Genomic DNA, 19,105 nt, shown 5'->3' with positions numbered 1-19,105 from the left:
CAGGGTATTCAAAGTGCCGACGCTCCAGCTCTAGCTTGTCTGGGGAAGTCCCGGCATAGACGTATCTGGGGTATGGGGTTGCACCCACGCTCTAATATGTATAAATACGTCCACGATGCAATCAGTGGGATAAAGACCACCCAGAATCCTCTCCCTCTAATCCAGCACGCTTCCTTATGCACACCAGTTAAATCATCAGCATGGACTCCATCTCGCGACTCTCGCAGCACCTGCCACCGTTCGTTATCAACTTGTCAAAGTCGCAAAGAGCACAAGGCGTAGCGACTGTCGTCGGTGTTCTTGTCTTGCTCTCGCCCTTGAACAGGTGGCTGTCTTGGAGAAGCGCCAACAATGGCGACACCCTCAACAGATGGAATCCCGCCACTGAACTTGTCGTGGTCACTGGTGGAAGCAGTGGCATAGGCGCCAAGATTGTCCAGATATTGGAGGCCGAGAATATCGAAGTCATCATTCTAGACATAAATTCGCCTTCTGGCAAGAATATTATGCAGCTCTAAGTTCTCTGGTGTTACCGTCCTTCAATTCCTTTTGGATTCCTTTTCTTGGAAATAACTGACTGGTAGTTGGGATAGATAAAACGGCTCCCTTTTACAAGGTTGACCTCTCAGACGCAGATGCAATTGCTGCAGTAGCAGAACGCATTCGATCTGACCATGGCCACCCGACAGCTCTGGTAAACAACGCCGGTATTGCACACGGTGAAACCATTCTCTCGGTAACCCCAGAAAAGCTTCAGAGGCTCGTTAGCGTTAACCTCGAGGCACCCTTTCTCTTGACTCAACAGTTTCTTCCTGACATGATCACCCATAACCACGGGCATATCGTCAATATCGCCAGCTTGGCTTCATTCTTAACACAGGCTGCTAACGTTGACTATGGTGCCACCAAGGTCGGTCTACTCGCCTTTCATGAGGGTCTGAAACAAGAGCTCAAGCACGTCTACAATGCCCCTGGAGTACGCGCGTCGTAAGTTGGATCTCCCAGCTATCTGTTAGCTTAAAGGCGGGTCTAAGTAGTAGACTTGCTGACAAAGGACCATAGGGTTATACATCCGACTGGGGTTAACACTCCAATGATTGAGGCAATTCTCAAGGCTGGCACCCTTGGCCGCTACGTTGAAGCCGAAGACGTTGCGAGTGCTGTTGTTACACAACTCACATCAGGGTACGCAGCGCAAGTGCCCGTTCCACGCTCTGTGGGTTAGACCTCGATAGTCCGTGGTTTGCCTGTGTGGATGCAGGAGAGGGTCCGTGATAGTATTACAGTAGGTCTTCTACGAGCCTTGGCGGTACAAAAGGAGAAGTTGTAGCTGTATGTTGACTTGTTTACTTTTTACTGATGGTGTTTAACACGTCCAAAGAGTTGCACGAGAGAGTCGCAGTGGAATTGAAACAAAGGATAGATAAGATGATGTATAGTGGCGGTGATTCTGTATCTATAGAAAAGGCCAGATAGTTAGCTCGCACCTAATCCGTAAATACCCATGTCATGATGTTTTGTTTCTCGATATCTAACTATAAGCGAATACTGAGATAAGTTATTCTAAGTATTATTATTCCAGTCACATTGTTTATTAGACGAATAATTAATAACCCTACCGAGTTCCATTAGGTACATATATAGTTTCAGCTACAGGTCTCAACTGCGCATTATAAGAAGCGCCAGCAGCATATCAGGTGGTATCAAACCAACTGTCAACACGTCAATTCATACCACTTGCAGAAATGTTAGTGTGTGACTCGAAGATTGGACCAAGGGCCAATATCAAGGGCTGGCTAACCCAGAGAATAGCCTGGGGTGGAGAGGAATATAGCCCAGTAAAATTGATCCGTCGCGACGTTCTTAGCTGTATTTGATTCCATAGATGGTGATAGATGCATTGATTCCAATGCTGGTATGGTTTACCATGTCAAGCCAGTCTAACACCACTGTAATATCAGGCGACTTTTCGACTATCTGAGAGAATGTGATCATCCTTGAAGTTGGACTCTGTAGGCTTTCCTAGTCCCTACCTTCTAAGACGACGGAGGCTGCAACGGCCTTTTATCTTCTGGCGGCAGAAGTCGCAGCTTACCGACAAATTGTTTATCGGTGGCCAAAAGGACGTAGTTGGAGGCACCAAAGTACTCATTTGTGGTAAGAGACTTTCGCATTTCCTATAGCATAATAGACCTTTTGTTGAGATTAGTGACTTCTGTAATGGTGGGGATGTAATAGTCAGACATGCGTCCGTCCGTTCTGGTCGCCATAGTAGTTATATGCCGCCTCTTTGTTCCGAGGGATACCTCCCGTAGTACTGATCAAAATAGTCTGATCAATAAGCAATAAATTGAGAAACTTAATTAGATTAACAGATCAATGCAGAGACTATCCCAATTCTATCCTGTTGCTTGATAATATTTACAACCTTGACCAATTTGCCGTTTAAATCTCAGCTAACTCTGTCAGACAAGACAGAACTTGCGTTATAGTACCTGCTTATGTCGCAATAGATAAGTCGACTAAGGCTTCTCCACTTTGCGGCACGGAAATATATGTCGTTGGTCAAAAAGTGGTAGCATCCCAAGTGGAGGAGATGTTGCCATTTGATCAGCAAAGACATTTCCTATCTTCCACAGATAGTTGCATTGGCATGCACTATGCCCTCAATCTAGTTCCCACCTATAGATCCTAATTAGTATTTTGCAGTGTGGGACTCTGCTTATTCGGTTCCAAATCAGGCACCGTGGACCGAAATATAACGCCATGGATATAATCCCCGTCGATACTACGTCTCGGCAGACGAGCTCGCCATACTTGCAGATCAATGCGAGATTCCAAGGATAGAGGTGATAGTATAAGATTATGCTTAAGTACTGAATTTCATCTCTCTCCCTGTCCAGATGTGGTTCCCGATTGACATACTGCTTGACGAAATCAGCGATCCCAGATTAGTCAAAAATGGGAGTCGTCGCAGCCTTGAAAAGGAACAAAGTTGGGGCAGTGGTGGTGTCTGTGTTTGACTGGTACCGTGCGCTTTTCAAATCCGACCTTGTAGAGTATGGGCTGACAATCATACAGCGTCAGAGTACCCCAAAGAAGAAAGAAAGCTTCTTCGCAAGCTTGATCTCGCCATCCTTGTCTTCGGATCTCTAAGCTGTAAGTCTCACATCCTATTGTGATCTCCATATTTTAACTCCTACTAGTCTTTTGCCGTGTGAGTGTCGCTCACCTCTTACCACCCTGCAAGGTTTTATACTGACAGTATGTTCAAGTTCCTTGGGCAGCAAAACATCACCAACGCATATGTCTCTGGCATGAGGGAGGATCTAAATGCCTTTGGAAATGAGTTGAACTACTATGTCGTTGCTTGTAGGTCATGTTCACAAGTTATCAAGAGGGCAGGGCTGATTCAGAAATGCTCCATGCAGATAACACGGCTTATGTCATAGGTCAGATCCCACTTATGACACTACAAACGAAAGGCAAACTGTAAGTTATGGCTAACCGACCTGGCACTTATCTAAATGGAAGAAGCTGACCGTGGCAGGGCACCATTCTTGCTTCCTTCGCTTCAGATTCTTTGGGCCGTCATCGCGTTTTGTCAGTCCGAGATCAAGCATAGCTGGCAACTTTATATCTTGAGGGCCATGACTGGGTTCCTCGAGGCCAGCTCATTTGGCGGCACCCATCTCATCCGTAAGTCTCCGACCAGGAACTATTATTGAAGTCTTTATCCCTTTTGGGTACTGACGTTTGTCGATGCAGTTGGCTCGTGGTTCAAGAATGAAGAACTCTTCAAAAGAGCTGGCGTATGGTTCATGGGCAATTCACTCGGCTCCATGTTCTCTGGTTATCTCCAAGCTGCTGCATACCGAAATCTCAATGGAGTCTTTGGGCGTGCTGGCTGGCGATGGCTGTTTATTGTCCAAGGCATCATTACATTGCCTCTTGCCTTTCTGGGATTTGCCGTCTGGCCTGGGCTTCCTACATCGCCCAGACGGTGGTATATGACCGAAGAAGAGCATGCTCTTGCTCTCAAGCGCATCCCTACCGTCGAGAAGGAGGGAATCACATGGAAGACGTTTAAGTATACTCTCAGTCGTCCCATGTGGTGGATCTGCGTCTCATGCTACATCTTCTTGTGTCAGGCACATTATTGGGTGAGTTTGATACCTATAACTAAAAAGCTCGATGCATGACTGACATCCAATCAGACAGGTTATATGGCCCTTTGGCTTCGTCACGCTGGCTACTCCATCGAGCTCGTCAACATTCTACCGACATTTATCGACCTACTCCGCGCCATCTCCTCCTGGCTTGGCACAACACTGGCAGGATGTCTCAGTCTTCGGGGACTGTGGACGTTCCAGGCCTCCTTTGTGTTCTTTGCATGTATTGTGCTGTCTATATGGACTGTGCCCGATGGTCTGAAGTTCGTTGCATTTTACTTCGGTGGCTTCTCAGGCATGGCATCGCCCATTCTGTACTCGTGGGTCAACTCGACGCTGAAGGAAAACTACGGCGAACGTGGACTCATCATTTCCTCTATGATGACACTGGGCTTTTGCAATCAGATCTGGATTCCGCTTTTCACATTTCCAACAGTCGAGGCGCCAAAGTTCCCAAATGGATACCCAGCAGCAACAGTTTTTGAGTTTACTATGTGGGCGATCCTGATAGGAGGAGTCTGGTATATGAAAAGGTGGAAGACTAAGCATCCGGACCTCGAGATGCGTCTGGCTGAACCCGAGAGTCTTAACCCAGCTAGTGAGGCCGAATCTAGCGACACGGGCAGGGCTGACACAAAGGGTACCAACGAACACGTGAGAAGTGTCTGATCCATATAAAACAGCAAGAGGATATGGTGAGGCCCTAGGATGCATATCACATCACGTACTGCCTGTATATAAAGACATATATCGATTAACTATATCCAAAGAACACGTAATCCTTGACGCGGTAAATGCGTACCACCAAAGCTATACTTGACTTTTCCATCATCCATTAAAGACTCCGTCTTCTCTAAGAGTCATACCACGCGGCAACTTCCTCCCCGAGTGAATTACTGCAGCCTGAAGTGGACAATAGGTGCACTGTCAAAGTCGGGATCACTTTTTCCATAGTACCTCACATTACTCTCCGACCAGTACCAAACAGTAGGAGTTGGACCACTTTCAGATTCACAGCTGAGGACGTTGTTGGCATCGGGGGTGCACTGAACATAGTGGTAAACATCAGGATACGGGTCGATGTTGGCTAGCGCATCAAACTGGAAGGCGTAGTTGGGGCCAGTGGGAATAACAGTGAACAGGTAGACTTTTTTGCCATCAACAAGATAAGCAAAGAGTCGGTTGGTCACGGGCTCAATTTGGAAGCGGGCCTTGGAGGTTGAGCCGCCTGATTGAGGAGTGCTGTAGGTACCGCCATATCGATCAATGTATGTATCCTTCTCGGTGTTGTCGGCGAAGACGGCGGGCATTTGAGTTCCCTCAAAAGCCTCTGTTGTAGTGGTACTCTCAGCAGCGGTCGTGGTTGTCGCCTCAAATGTAGTGGTTGGCTCCTCAGTGGTGATTTTATCTTGAGTGAGGGTAGTGGTGCTAGACCTTTCAATCAGTGCCGTGGTTATTGAGCCTTCGCTGAGCGAGAGAGTGGTAGACATATCACAGAGAGCAGCAGTGGTAGTGGCTTCGCTATCAGCCGTAGTAGTCGTCTCTCCAGCAGCCGTAGTGGTAGAATCATCACCGATCGCAGTGGTCGTGGTAGCCTCTGCGACACCAGTAGTCGTGGTGGTTCCAGCAAGCGCAGTAGTAGTAGTCACAGGCTTGCAGGGCGACGCCAGGGAAATACGAGGCTGAGTCGAGACCAAGCAGATGGCCAAAGAATGGAGTGAAAAACGCATCGTGGAAGGAGTGGACGTGGTTGAAGAACCAGCAGATCAATGAGTGTGGGGTGTTGCAAAAGCGCGCGACAGGAATTCAAGCTCATGCGAGAAATGCCATGTTTCTAACGACGGCAATCAGGGGTTGTTCATCTGGCAGAAGGTTCAGCCATATAAGCCATCGTTTTCTAAAGAGAGACTATTGCTCACTTGGATCTACCGGGCCTACGCCCATCGACGCGACAATTCGTATTCAGTCTAGCTGCTGCATATTTCTGGCTTGATTGGTTTTCTCACTGGTTAGAGGGCGTCCTTAACTGCGCAACTTTGATATTGCAGTCCGGCGTTTCTCCTTATGCCGATACGAAAATAGCTTAATCCTCTAGCTTCAACGTGAACGGCCTACATATGCTCTGTCAAAATATCTCGAGTATTCATGTCGTGGCTCAGCACAGGGACCGCAGACAACCCACTACTATCATGTTCCTCCGTTGTCATCATCACACTTTCACAATGCATTTGTGCCCCTTGGGCGCAATCAAGAATCTGTTCTCCATCTCCATCATTTCATCAGTCATCTCAGGGCTTGGCGTGGCGCCGCGGCATTCACGGAAAAATAGCGCGGCACCAAGTCGTAGCTCCATCCAAGCCAAGTGTAGACCGATACAGATTCGTGACCCAGCGCCAAATGGAGAAAACGCAGCCTTTTGTGCTGCTGTCAGTGTGGACTTGTCCACAAAACGATGTCCATTGAACCTACCAACTATATTAGTGTGTAATTTAAGTAAACCGCAGTGATCATACCTCTGTGCATCTTCAAAGATGTTTTCGTTGCGGTGCAATGTGAACGCTTGAGTGCTGACGACAGTACCGGGAGGGATGTAATGCCCGCATACATCAAGACCCTTGCCCGGCACAACGCGTGGTAGAGCACCAGGAGCCGCGCCATACAGACGAAGTGTTTCTTCGATCACACTGTTGAGTAGCGGAGCACTCTTGAGCTCGTCAAAGGTCAGCTCATCACTGAGCTCTGCTATCTCACGCTCCAGTTCAGCTTGAAGCTGGGGTTGCTTGAGAACGGCCCAGATGAGATACGTCAAAGTCACAGCCGTAGTGTCTGATCCAGCGACAATGAGATTGCTCGCTTCCTGCTGCACGCTTGATGTGGAGAGACTCGTCTTTTCCTGGCTATCAGATTCAGCCAGCATTTGGCTGAACAGATTCGCCTTGCTAAGCCCATCCCCAGCGCTCTGCATATTTCGCACAGCGATAGAACCGTGCTCGAGGACGACGTTATCGGCATTCAGTAACTTCTTCAAGCCTTGGAAAGGCAGACGCCGGAGGAGAGGATAGATCCATGACAGTTCGGCGCGAATGCCGCTCATAAGAAGTGCAGACTGGATCGCATCGATGTAAGAAGTTTGCTAGAGTCGGTTAGTCTCGATTCTCATTACACTGAGATAGAGATGATATAGTTACCTTGCCAAGCTCCAGCATCCGAAATGACTCTCCGAATGAAAGATGAGCAATCACATCTGTCGCCATGAGAGTCCACCACTTGAAAACATCCGCCCCAGTACTTTGAGCATCTCGCTTTATATTGTTCACCGCAAGCTCAGTCTTTTGTCGGATTTCCGACTCCCAATTAGCTAACAACGAGCTGACGCTAAAGGCACGAGCAAATAATCGTCTTCGGGCAGCATGCTGGTGAGGATCTCTCATGACAAAGATGCCTGGCTCTCGGTCGGGGGTTACAGCATCGTACCAAGCCGACTTGAGAAAGCCAGAACCAATCTTGTGGATCTTTGAAAACGCTTCGAGGTCACTGACAGCAACCTCGCCTGGTGAAACACGTACGACGGGCCCGTAGCGCTGATGTAGTGCGTGTATGTAATGAACGCGATTACCAGCGAGAATCTGGTATTTGAGAACGAGGTGAGTGAAATGAGTGTACCAAGGCCCAGGCAAGCCGCGGAGGGGAGACTTGAAGGCGTTGACCAAGGCATAGAGGACTATGCCGGCCAGAAAGGCGCCAACCAATAATGGTATACTGAGATAATTCGCGTTGTACATAACTGCGTCGGTTCACGAAAGACACGTCTAGCTTCCTGTCAAGCTCTAAAAGATGTCAACCCTCTTATAGCTCCAGCACCTCACCAGATCTTCCCCGTGGGGAGCTGGGGCCTAGCGTCGCGGGGTATCGGAACGGCTGGGGCATCGGGATCAACGGGGTTAGACTATCGGAATGGTGGGGGTCACTTTGCCGACGGATTTTCTTCAAAGACCGAGAGAGCTCCGTCAGTGCTCCGGAATAGTATTGTCTTGATTGGATATTTATCTCAAGTGGTTTCTGCTACCCCATAAGACTTTGCAGTGCTCATGTCCCGGTCGGACGATGTTAGTGGCACAGAACCTAGTCTGTATCCTTTAGTCCACAACCCGATAACCTAGGTCTCTCAGCCCAATCCAGTTATAAGCTATGAAGAGATCCAGTCTTGAAACAACAAGGTATAATCTGCAATTAATATATATGGTTAAGGAAACCTTTAATAAAAAAGAATAAATTAAATTTTTACAAGGATAACTATAATCTTAACCCTCTTAGTATTTTTTGCTATCTATATAATAGTGGCTAGTATAATTTTATATTACAGTTAGTTATAAGTCTATCTCTTTACATTAGTCGGATTGCATTTAAAGACTAAATATTTACATATCACTTTATTTAATAGTAGAGACATAAATAAACAATAAATTTTACTCTGTAAAACGCTGTACTGAAAGCCGTGATGGCATCCATTCTGTACAGGGTGGATCAAGCTCGCATCTAGGCCAATAAAATACAGTCGTCTTTTTAACCCCCAGTCCTGTAATTTAAGTCCTGCCAAGAACCTGAGGCATTAACAAATCCTTCCGGGTATAACAGGGCTTTGTCAGGGCTTATTGACTGTTACCTTCTGACCACTCCTCCTTAACCAGAAATCAAAACTCTCAGCTTTACCATTTCGGCTCCATATACTTAACAGTAATATGGATCGCCAGGCATTCATAAGGCCTGACCCTGAGAACACGATAACTGATGAGAACGAGCATCTACTTCCCGGAACAGAGCAACCCAGTCAACATAGATCCTTGCAACAATTCTCAGGACACGCAGACCAGAGAGGCCCTGATGTCTACACCGAAACGCATGAGCTTCAGCAGTGGAGATCGACAATGAAGAACACCCAGATCGATGAAACCCAGATACTTTTAGAAGGCGAAACAGAAGTGGCTGGGCTTACCTCACCTCTAGCACAAGAGTCTGATGTCAGCAAGCCTCAATGGGAAGAGGATTATCACGTCACTAGTACCCAGAGCGAGCAAAACAATACAACTGACCAGAAATACGATATCAATACCTCTACTCGTCTTCAATGCGTTATTGGCGTTTTCATGGGTGGTCTGCTCGCCCTCGCATGTATCGGATCTGGGATTTACGTCCTTGCAACGAGAAAGGAAAAGCTTGCTTTGCACGTGGACATCAATACAACGGCAAGAGAGGTCCTGTCGCTTATCTTCAACATCATCCTCACGTTCTGCATCGACAGTATGGCTTTCGCCCATTCGGTGTCATTGAGATGGGCTTTGTATAGGGAACATAAATTGGAGTTCAATACGAACCTTCGGCTTTTTACCAACTCGACCAATAGTGGACCTAATCGGTGGTACACCAACATCTTTGGCATGACCTGCTTAGTTTTTTGCTACGGAGCTTCCAGTTATTTGCTACTGCCCTTATCAGAGAACGAAGTATTCATAAATGGCATCGCTGTACTGATGCTAGGTCTGGCTCTTCTGGGGCTCGCGGCGCTCTCAATATGGTGTCTATGGACCAGCTCCAATTCTGTATTGACCTGGAGCTCTAATCCGTTGAACAATTGTCTGGCCGCTGTGCAAAACGGAATGTTCCAGCGACGCAATGGGAGATGTATGCGATCCGTGCACGATCGGAACCCTGCGTCATCGCAACTCTGCGCAGACATCGATACGCAGCCAATTCTTCCTCGGCAGAAGCAAGAAAACATGTACAAGCTGAGCAGGCGTATAAGGAGGATCATTTGGCTGCTCTGGACGCTGTCAGTACTGGCTATCGCATGGATGTTTGCCATCTTAGGGCTCAACCTGGCATATGCAGCCGACAATGGTGAGTATTGTCCGCCTAGCTTAGCCTCCCTAAAATGGGATATGTTCAGCTCAGGTAGCTGCGTCAGCAACACGGCGAGTCTCTCCATGTCCCCTTCAGGCCAAAGCCCTGAACAGTGGAACAAATACCCACTTCTCCAAGTCTTTCTGGGCCTGTTGTTCCTCAGTACGATCCAAGCAACCCAGTCCATTGCTCTACATTGCACCGAACTGCTTGTCAACATTTCGCGAGATGAGAAAATGTGGCGGAATGCGTATAGCAACGGTAGAAAGAACGGAAAAGGTCCGAAGGGGTCCCTGCTTGCAAGCGACTCACTGAAAAACGCGATAAGCAGCTGGGAATATATCTGCCTGAGCCTATTGAAGTCTGTCCTGCACTGGAGTGTCGGTCAGGCTGTACAGCCGGCCTTCCAATTAGATCTCCCAGAAGACATCTCTACTATAGATCCCTCTTCGATAAATCAGGAGCTGGCTGTGGCGGGTGTCGCCTTTTACATGATATATCCTCGACTACTGGTTTATGCCGTCCTTGCTATAGTGCTGGCTTCTTTTGCCACTTTTCTGGCACTGAGAAAGCGACCGGGGCCTCAGCCTGCTACTATGGGCCACTTGCAAACTATTTCAGACCTGGTTGACGATTGGACTCCAAGTGAGAACGGTCGTATTTATTGGGGAGACAAAGGGGAAAGCTCAACAAGCTCAGTTCGTCATGCAGGGACAAGCTTTGAACCAAAGGCTCTGGGCCGGATCTCCCCTAATTCTCTGTACGCTTGCTAGCCTGTAAGTAGGGTAATTTATTTGACTTGAATGGAGCTTACTATATGAGCCCGCGAATACCTCATGCAGTTTAGTCACTGACTTAGGTGGAATTTCAGAGAATGCCAAAGGTAACAAAACATCTGTAAAGGCAAAGTGATATGTGCTAATCTCTATAGCTTTCTCACAGAAAATATATCCTCCTTGATATAAAGTTTCGACCTCACAATCGAATTCATAACCAGTAACTTCGAACTTACAGTGAAACCTCATGTCTGGTAATACGAATGCTTGATCTGGATTCAAGAGACTTGTATAGTGGAGTATAGTGGAAAGATATTTCCTGTTCTCACTACATGCTTTAGCAGCCTATACTAACTCTATGGCCAACAATCATCTATTCAGTACCTATGAGTTTGCGAAGCGCATCAGCAACCTCTTGAACAGAGGTATAGTCCAGATTCCAAAGCCCCCGGATGACATGTCGTGTGGGATTGTCCTCGCTTACATGGGGGTACTCCCCACACATTAACTTCTCCTGCAACTCCTCGATCTCAATCTCGCCATACGGCACTTCCCATTCAGTAATCTCACAGATACCAGTGCCCAGTGCAAACAATTCCTTCTCGAACGTGCTTCTTTCTGGGCTTGAGTGGTCTGTCATAGGGATCCAGTAGCGAGGCTCACAGGCAAAGAGCAGGTCTGGATATACATCGTGTAGACTGGAGCCGGCAAAGTCGCTGAGTTTGATGTGGTGGTCGTCAAAGAGAAGGATGTTCCGCGTCGAGATATCACCCCAAATCACACCTCGGCTATGCACATACTGCAGGGTGTCCGCAAGGTGCAATGCCATCCTCAAGCGCTGGTCCATAGGTAGTGCATCCGCCTGTATAATCCGCTGACGGAGGTTGCCGTGAGGAGCTCTCTCGAGCTTCAGGGCCCACGCCTCTCTCTCGCTGTCGGCCATGAGCTCAGATTCTTCGCCCGGTGCAGGAGGAAGATATGCAGCTCCAAATGATTTGAGAATGTGTGGATGGTCGCCCAAAGCATCGTAGATAGCGGCTTCGCGTTTGAATATCGCGCTAGTGTCTGTGCCCTTGGCAAAGGATGCATGGTCATACATTTCCCCATCTAGCCAGAAGCCGGTGGCTTTGATAACGACATGTGGCTCAGATCTGTCGGCATAAATAATGTTGAGGCTTGTTCGACCCAACGGCTCAAGTCTTGCTCTAATCGCCGGACCGGCATCTCGGTCACTCATTCGCATAGTGGACGAGATGGAGCAGGTAATCAGAATAACAAAATTGCTAGGAGTGCCTTGGAACGTAATTGAAGCCCTTGGTACTAGGCTTCCTCAATACGATGGTAAAGAGACCCGCGGCAGCGCAGGCTCAGGTGTCTTCGCGTGTCTGGCGATCACGGCATAAAAGTAACATACTGATATGCTTCGTGAAAGTGTGAGTGGGGAGGACGCAGCAGGGACCGGAATATCTCTTTACCGGTTACCGCCTCTTTCAAACATGATGAAAATGTGAATAATCGCAGGACTTGAGTAACACGACTTAACCTAAATTAATAATCATACATGATCTGAGCTTACTGTGCCCGAGTTTCTTTGGACCTAAGATATTGGCTATCTTGCCGCCTCAAGACCTCTTTCACGACCAGTAGCCTCCGATTCTCCTCTTATGCAAGATCGCGTTGAAGAACGTGGATGCCATCCTTCTTGCCAATAGCCTTAAGCTTCTTAGCATTTTTCTTAAACACCAAGTCCAAGAATCCGAGCATAATCTCATTCGCCGCCTTCTCAACCTTTCTTCCACCAAGCGTCCCAAATACTTCATGAACCATAGCTTCTGACTTGGCCGGAAGCTTAAACTCGGTCAAGAGCAACGGAACATCCGTAAAGGCGTAGTGACGCGTATGGTTCACCACCATCTCCATCTTGGCAGCGTCGATCTTATCGTAGAATGCATTCCAGCCAGGAACTGGATCAGGCGCTGTCATGTTTGTTCCAACGAGTATGTAAGGCGTGCCCTTTAAGCCTTCTTCAACCACGGATCCATACATGGGACCGTCAAAGTTGAGACCTCCAATGACGCGGCGATCGCGCTGGGCTGTGACGGCGGCAGTTGATCCACCAAAAGAGTGACCGTACACGGCAACTTTGTGAGGGTTAAATGTACCAGGGAAGTCACCAAAGACCTGCTCCACGAGTGTGTGGTTGCAGAGTTGGGAGATTACAAAAGACTCATCTTTAGTTCGGACCTATAGCCAAAGTTAATATTATGCTTGTGACGCAGAGGTTAATGAAGAGCTTACCTCGAGCTGCCGATACGTAGAGTTCATGTTATCCGGAAACTCAGCAGCAGGTGCAACCGTCCCATCAGGGAACTCAACCACAAAGGCTTCATAAGTATGGTCCACAGTAAGAATGATATACCCAAGGCTTGCAAGTGACCTAGCCATGGCCCCATACACAAGCCTTGACCCTTGATAACCAGGTGAGAAAAGCGCGATGGGATATTCCTTCTTGGGCTTGTGAAACCTCTTTGGCTTGACGCTTGAGATATTGCAGACCTTCATCTCGAAATCTTTGACTATGTTGTCGGGTAGGCCAAGAGTTCCGGCCACCTTGCCATAGGCCTTTGCTGTAAGGGCCGGTACATATGGTACGACTTCATCTTTGCAGCCATATTGGGCGTCGATGGGAAGATAGGCAGAGACCATGAGACGGCGCTTGGTATTGGGCTTGGGTGCAAATGTGTCAATACGATTTGTATCGACCAGCTCAAAGTTTCTAACGGCAACATCATAGGGGCCTGGTGGAGAAGGGACAAGCAGGGCCCGTGAGGTCTTGAGATAGATAAGAAAAGCAAGAAGACGCATTTTGTGTGATTTGTGAGTTGGAGATATTGTAGCTTGCCAAGAAAGGACAGAGCAAGTAGGTGCCGTCACGCTGTGGGTATTTATAACACTTGGGTTCGCGTTCTAATTGTGCGGTTCTGAATGAAGGTGAAGACCGAATTTGGCTCCGTGGCAGGCTTGATCTAAAAACGACGTTTGAGCCACGACAGGATGCTAAGCCACGACCCAAACCTGCAGTTAAGTGACATTGAAATCCTTTAGATTAATAAAAGCTAATATGTAGTATTTTAATGACGAAATGTTCAAGACCGAGTAATTAGAAACAGCCCCAGTCTGCAGATCCCGCTCGGTCTTTGAGTTTAGGGTAACATAGCGTGATCCTTATCGATAGCAAAGCAGGGGTAAAGACCGAGCTACGAAGATCGACCAATGAACAGTCGTCCACCGCAGTAAGCTTACTTTCCCCTTTCAGTACTTACGTATCGCCCAGCTGGGTCTGAGCCTCCCAGTGCCACGTTGACAATAGAGAAACAATGACATCACGAGCCGATTAGCCGTTGTGAATTTTCATCAGGCAATTGCTCGTATTCTATCACGGTTTTCGTAATGCATAAGCACGGCGGAATTCGTTGCGCCCTGTGGATACCGACTCCTGGCTGTGAGTGGTCTGCTTGGACTTGGCAGCAATAAAGCCATTTTATACCCAAGCGATCCAGTCGATGTAAACACCGCAAGTCACGACCTTGCCTGAAACGAGACGAGAGAGTGATTTTGCATGATCACAGGACTCACCAAAATTTTGAGATTCATAGACACTTTACATTATTCTGGTAATGATAACGCGAAATAATAGCAATCCACCACTAGCAACAACTGCCAAGAGCGCCTCACCGTCATCAGCCCCGGCCAGTTTTCAGCTTCGGAATTTATCGTGAATAGAACGAATACATCTAGAATCAGAGTATAAAACTGCATACTAGATCGTGAATCTGTTACCACAAGTCCAAAGCATCTTTCTACTCTCAATCAAAATGCCTCTCCCTAACGAGCCCGTCAAAGTCACCGGTGGCTGCTCTTGCGGCGCCGTCCGCTATCGTATCAACGTCCCTGCACTGGAGGACCGTCCTTTGAACCCTTTCGCCCCTCCAGCCCTGGGGATCAAGCTCCCAGGCTCCATGACATGCCACTGCAATGACTGCCGCAGATCGACTGGCTCGTTCCTTGCAGTTGGCGTACTTGATGTCCCAGCGCCTATGCTCACCGTCTCCTCTATGTCACCCTCATCTGAAGCAGATATTGTATCTGGTCGAATTCTGGATGTTCTTGCAGACGACTATGACTCCGCAAAAGCAGACGCGGATCGTCCTCCATACATCCCAGCCATGGAAGTCCTCCGTGCAACAGGAGAGAACAAAACCTGGCTGCGCTTCTTTCACTCCGTCAAATGCAGTTCCGACGTATCCCGCAGTTTCTGTGGTCGTTGCGGAACGCAGTTGTGTTACCACTTCAAACTGGAGCCGGTATACTGCGCTGATGGAAAGTTGCCTGAAGGATGGCGGGACTCTTTTCACTTGTACCTTGGAACTCTGGATCGCGAGTTTCTTGAGAAGGATTGGTTCAACCCTGGTAGTGAAGGAATGTTCAAGTATGGAACACCTCTCGGTCGATGTGTTTCTGCGACGGCGAAGGGATTGAGGGACCTGCCAAAGATGCAAGAGTTTGATGGCCAGGTTACCGAGGAAGAGTTGGCGACCCTGAGAACTTAGTAAGGCTATGAGAGATAGTATGAGGTGGCTCAGAACTTTGCAAAGTCAATGACATTACTAAAAGACATTAAGGTAGCTACTGCAACGTGACAAGAGTTACACTTTAGCCCACTAATTCTCCTTGTGTTCGACCTGAACTACACCCGCCTTCTCGTTCGCGTCCATTCGACCCACATAATTATCAGTATCAGCCTGCTGTAGATCAGTGACATAGCTCTTGAACTTCCATGCCGAGATCCTCTTATCAAACAGCTCATCCAGTTGCTCCAAGCTTCGGCCCTTGGTTTCCGGAATGAAGAAGTATGTAAAGACAGCCAGGATAAAGTTGCTACCAGCCCAGATATAACAATACTTGGGGCCCCAGTTGAGTGACTCGGGGTTGATGAAGTAGGGCGTACAGTACGAGCACAGCCATGAAGCCAAGAAGCTTGTACCTTGGGAGAAGCCAACTGTCTGAGCTCGCAGTCGCTGAGAGGGTATCTCAGTCTGCAGGGCCCATAGCACGGGACCCTGGCCGATACCATAGATCCAGGTAAAGACGATGCTCAAACCGACAAGAACCTTTCCTGCAGTGGGAGACCCGACGGGAGAAACAGTATAGGCAACTGCCATACCTAACATCAAGCCTGCGTTAAGGAGAGATGTACCAAGGAGAAGATGTCGGCGGTTGAAGAAACGAATAGCGGGGAAAGAGAGCATATTTCCCGTGAGGGCGATGGCGAGAGATACCATGACCCACTTGAAAGGCGAACCAATTCGAGCCTGAACGAAGAAGAAGACTGAGAAAGCTGAGATAAAGTAGATACCAGTGCTAGCCTGGCCAACAGCTGTGGCAATGCTGAGAAGAGTGCGTCGCAAGTCGGTGCCACGGAACGCGTCAAGCAGCCGAGTGGTGGAGCGCATCTCAGTCTCTTCCAACCAAGCATTCTTCATAATCAGAATGTCCTCACGAATTCTCTCATCATCAGTTATACCACGTAGCTTTCGAATCGCAGCCTCGGCCTTGTCGTCCTGACCCTTGGAGATGTAATAGCGAGGAGTCTCTGGTAGGAAAATCAATCCCACGGACATCATGACTGGAACGACGAACATGACCGCAAGAGGGATTTGGTACGACAGGCGACTGAGCATGCTCTGAGTTCCGTTGTCAACGGCAATACCTACAAGAGCACCGATATTGATCTGCAAGACAACCAAGCCGATCGCCGCACCTCGAAGATACGCTGGTGTTGACTCTCCGATATAGATCGCCGAAAAGGTACTATAGAAGCCGTTGGAGAATCCAAGCATGATACGACCAAAGTATAATGCGGCGAGATGCGTGCTTCCCATTTGTGCTGCGACTGAGACGATGCCGAAAAGCGACGCGATCCAGAGACCAACTCGGGGGCTGATGAAACGGCCAAAGTTGAAGATGAGTATGCATGCTGCTAGGGCACCGAGACTGATGAGACTCTGCAGGAGAGTCTGGACTTTGGTGGTGATGTTGTAGCCTATTGGGTTCGTTGGCTGTTCCAAGATACGGTCAGAGTCTTCCATTCGATTGAGTTGTAGGGAAATGGCTGGAGAATAGACTTACATCAACGTAGCCAAAGACAATGAGAAAGCCCGGCATGGATTGGAAGCCGGAAACAGCAGCTGAATCAAATCCATATTGGAACTGAGCCAAGGCGATGAAGAAGCAAATGGCGATCAGTCGCTTCTCGCTCAACAGCGAATTGAGCTGACCCCTAGCAGAGGCCTGTTGTGCCTCCATGTCGGTAGTGATTTCTTAGACAACAGAGGATGATGTGCAATCAAAGGGAGGACTTTGTATCTGTGTGATTGTCCTTGCATTGGAAGTGGAGAGGAAGGATCAGCGATATATCCTTTTATCAGCGTCGCACACGTTCTGGGCCCTGTTAGACGCGCTTCCCCAGATCTTTACCCCGCGATCTAGCACTCGGCGTGATAACAAAACTCGGCTTGGCTTTAGAGGTGCATTCCCCAGCTTTACAGGGGTTAGTGGTGAATTTGGTGCCATCGGCGGTATGCATCCGACAGAACACAACAGCCGAACTGTCAAGGCCGATAATCTCCCCCCCTCAGCGGAGGCTGACAGCCACTCCCGATGTAGCTAGTCTACAGGTATAAGACCTCCCTGAGATCCAATGGGCTTCAGAAGGTACCGATCAGTAGACTGCTATTGTTTACTGTACATTCAGTTCCCTGTTCTTCAGCATACCAAATTGACGCGTCGCTAGTAGCGAAATCACTGGCAGCATGGATACCGAAAGTGTCATGAAACAGCTTCAGGCTATGGAAGCCAAGATTGAAAAGCTTACAGGTAATATTCTTCTTGATAATTCACATGCTTTGACTAATGTTACGTGTTGCAGCTGAGGCAGAGGTACGAAAACTACAGCATATCTACGGATATTACCTAGACAAATGTCTTTACAAAGAGGTATGTATACTCTCTGACCAATGTGATCCCAGCTTCCACATTACTAACACGATAAGGTGGTGGATCTGTTCTCGGACTCACCAGATGCATACGTACAGTTCCTAAATGGTCGCTTCAGAGGCAAAGACTCAATTCGCCGTCTTTTCATCGACCGCTGGTCCAATTACTTCGTCGGCGGCCGCAACGGCCCCATCCACGGCTGGCTTCTAGACCACTTCATCGGCCAAGACGTCGTCGACTTCCAGCCCGGCACAAACACTGCCAAGTACCGCGGCAGAACCCTCATGAGCGCCGGCACCCACAAGACGCTATCCCCCGAATATCCCGGCGGCCAGCGTCAATGGTGGGAGGGCGGCGTCTACGAGAACGAGTACATCAAGGAGGACGGTGTGTGGAAGATCTTCCGGCTGCGGTACCATCCTTTCTGGCACGGAAGTGTTGAGAAGGGGTGGCAGGATGCTGATCGGTTTGTGCCCTTGTTTAAGGAGACGTATCCGGCGAATCCGCAGGGCCCGGATGAGCTGTGGGAGGGCGGGGATTTGTGGCCTGATACGAGGGTTGTGCCGTTTCATTATGTGCATCCTGTTACGGGGAGGCAGGTGGCGGAGGAGGATTTGCAGGCGCCTAAGTGGAGGGAGCCGGCGAGTAGTGCGCCGCCTGCAAGGGTCATTAATGACTGGACTGTATGATAGACATGCATTAAACACGATGGCTCCAGTAATAAACACTGCACTTTATTCAAGGTGTTGTTATAATAACATGCATTATGCTATCAACACCGAGAAGTCGCATTTAACTCAACGGAGCGTGGTTTAGGATAAATTTATGACCAAGTCGACATCCAGCAAACTCAACCATAAATGAATCGAACAATACTGGCTCATTCCATCAACGACATCTACTATTATTTCTTTCGATCACACACATTAATAAACGTTCAAGACTCTTTTACCGCTTGTGTCGAGCGCCATCTCCCCGGCGAATCGCACAGCAAGGTAGGGCAAAAAGACATTGGGACGTCTATCACAAGCGACATAGTGACATAAGGTCTGGGGTAACTTGTCATAATTCAGTAGAGATTATTAGCTATTTGATAAAATACTTTTGGCACCTTAAGTCCATGTCAAATGTTTTCTTACGCCTCAGGGCACACAGCAGTTACGCGTCTTTGACGTGCGATTCTAATTTGCTACCCATCGGGTC

The 19,105-nt window shown here is 48.3% G+C and overlaps 10 protein-coding genes across 10 annotated transcripts; 5 read left to right on the top strand and 5 right to left on the bottom strand.

The window, feature by feature from the left end:
* Positions 1–200: 200 nt before the first annotated feature.
* On the top strand, positions 201–1,225 carry FPRO_05553 (uncharacterized protein; the record flags this gene model as incomplete). Its single annotated transcript, XM_031229631.1, has 3 exons — positions 201–464; positions 617–987; positions 1,063–1,225. The coding sequence occupies 3 exons, from the start codon at positions 201–203 to the stop codon at positions 1,223–1,225; spliced, it is 798 nt and encodes a 265-aa protein (XP_031079848.1).
* A 1,736-nt stretch (positions 1,226–2,961) lies between these two features.
* On the top strand, positions 2,962–4,841 carry FPRO_05554 (uncharacterized protein; the record flags this gene model as incomplete). Its single annotated transcript, XM_031229630.1, has 8 exons — positions 2,962–3,031; positions 3,082–3,159; positions 3,207–3,217; positions 3,276–3,372; positions 3,432–3,492; positions 3,551–3,699; positions 3,769–4,163; positions 4,218–4,841. 8 exons carry the CDS (start codon positions 2,962–2,964, stop codon positions 4,839–4,841), a joined length of 1,485 nt encoding a protein of 494 aa, XP_031079847.1.
* Positions 4,842–5,065: 224 nt separating this feature from the next.
* On the bottom strand, positions 5,066–5,902 carry FPRO_05555 (uncharacterized protein; the record flags this gene model as incomplete). The annotated part of the gene is made up of 1 exon (XM_031229629.1): positions 5,066–5,902. The coding sequence occupies one exon, from the start codon at positions 5,900–5,902 to the stop codon at positions 5,066–5,068; it is 837 nt and encodes a 278-aa protein (XP_031079846.1).
* A 479-nt stretch (positions 5,903–6,381) lies between these two features.
* FPRO_05556 (uncharacterized protein) lies at positions 6,382–7,954 on the bottom strand (the record flags this gene model as incomplete). Its single annotated transcript, XM_031229627.1, has 3 exons — positions 6,382–6,637; positions 6,686–7,305; positions 7,361–7,954. 3 exons carry the CDS (start codon positions 7,952–7,954, stop codon positions 6,382–6,384), a joined length of 1,470 nt encoding a protein of 489 aa, XP_031079845.1.
* Positions 7,955–8,911: 957 nt separating this feature from the next.
* FPRO_05557 (uncharacterized protein) lies at positions 8,912–10,843 on the top strand (the record flags this gene model as incomplete). Its single annotated transcript, XM_031229626.1, has 1 exon — positions 8,912–10,843. The coding sequence occupies one exon, from the start codon at positions 8,912–8,914 to the stop codon at positions 10,841–10,843; it is 1,932 nt and encodes a 643-aa protein (XP_031079844.1).
* Positions 10,844–11,219: 376 nt separating this feature from the next.
* Positions 11,220–12,089, bottom strand: FPRO_05558 (uncharacterized protein; the record flags this gene model as incomplete). The annotated part of the gene is made up of 1 exon (XM_031229625.1): positions 11,220–12,089. One exon carries the CDS (start codon positions 12,087–12,089, stop codon positions 11,220–11,222), a length of 870 nt encoding a protein of 289 aa, XP_031079843.1.
* Positions 12,090–12,508: 419 nt separating this feature from the next.
* FPRO_05559 (uncharacterized protein) lies at positions 12,509–13,711 on the bottom strand (the record flags this gene model as incomplete). The annotated part of the gene is made up of 2 exons (XM_031229624.1): positions 12,509–13,090; positions 13,145–13,711. 2 exons carry the CDS (start codon positions 13,709–13,711, stop codon positions 12,509–12,511), a joined length of 1,149 nt encoding a protein of 382 aa, XP_031079842.1.
* A 1,010-nt stretch (positions 13,712–14,721) lies between these two features.
* FPRO_05560 (uncharacterized protein) lies at positions 14,722–15,456 on the top strand (the record flags this gene model as incomplete). The annotated part of the gene is made up of 1 exon (XM_031229623.1): positions 14,722–15,456. The coding sequence occupies one exon, from the start codon at positions 14,722–14,724 to the stop codon at positions 15,454–15,456; it is 735 nt and encodes a 244-aa protein (XP_031079841.1).
* Positions 15,457–15,567: 111 nt separating this feature from the next.
* On the bottom strand, positions 15,568–17,212 carry FPRO_05561 (uncharacterized protein; the record flags this gene model as incomplete). Its single annotated transcript, XM_031229622.1, has 2 exons — positions 15,568–16,965; positions 17,036–17,212. The coding sequence occupies 2 exons, from the start codon at positions 17,210–17,212 to the stop codon at positions 15,568–15,570; spliced, it is 1,575 nt and encodes a 524-aa protein (XP_031079840.1).
* A 506-nt stretch (positions 17,213–17,718) lies between these two features.
* FPRO_05562 (uncharacterized protein) lies at positions 17,719–18,591 on the top strand (the record flags this gene model as incomplete). The annotated part of the gene is made up of 3 exons (XM_031229621.1): positions 17,719–17,782; positions 17,835–17,902; positions 17,959–18,591. The coding sequence occupies 3 exons, from the start codon at positions 17,719–17,721 to the stop codon at positions 18,589–18,591; spliced, it is 765 nt and encodes a 254-aa protein (XP_031079839.1).
* Positions 18,592–19,105: the final 514 nt, after the last annotated feature.

The sequence above is a fragment of the Fusarium proliferatum genome (assembly GCF_900067095.1).
Source record: "Fusarium proliferatum ET1 genome assembly, contig: FPRO_scaffold003, whole genome shotgun sequence".
Taxonomy (NCBI): Eukaryota; Fungi; Ascomycota; class Sordariomycetes; order Hypocreales; family Nectriaceae; genus Fusarium; species Fusarium proliferatum.
The sequence above is the reverse complement of the archived record's forward strand: the minus strand, read 5'-3'. Positions and strand labels throughout refer to the sequence as shown.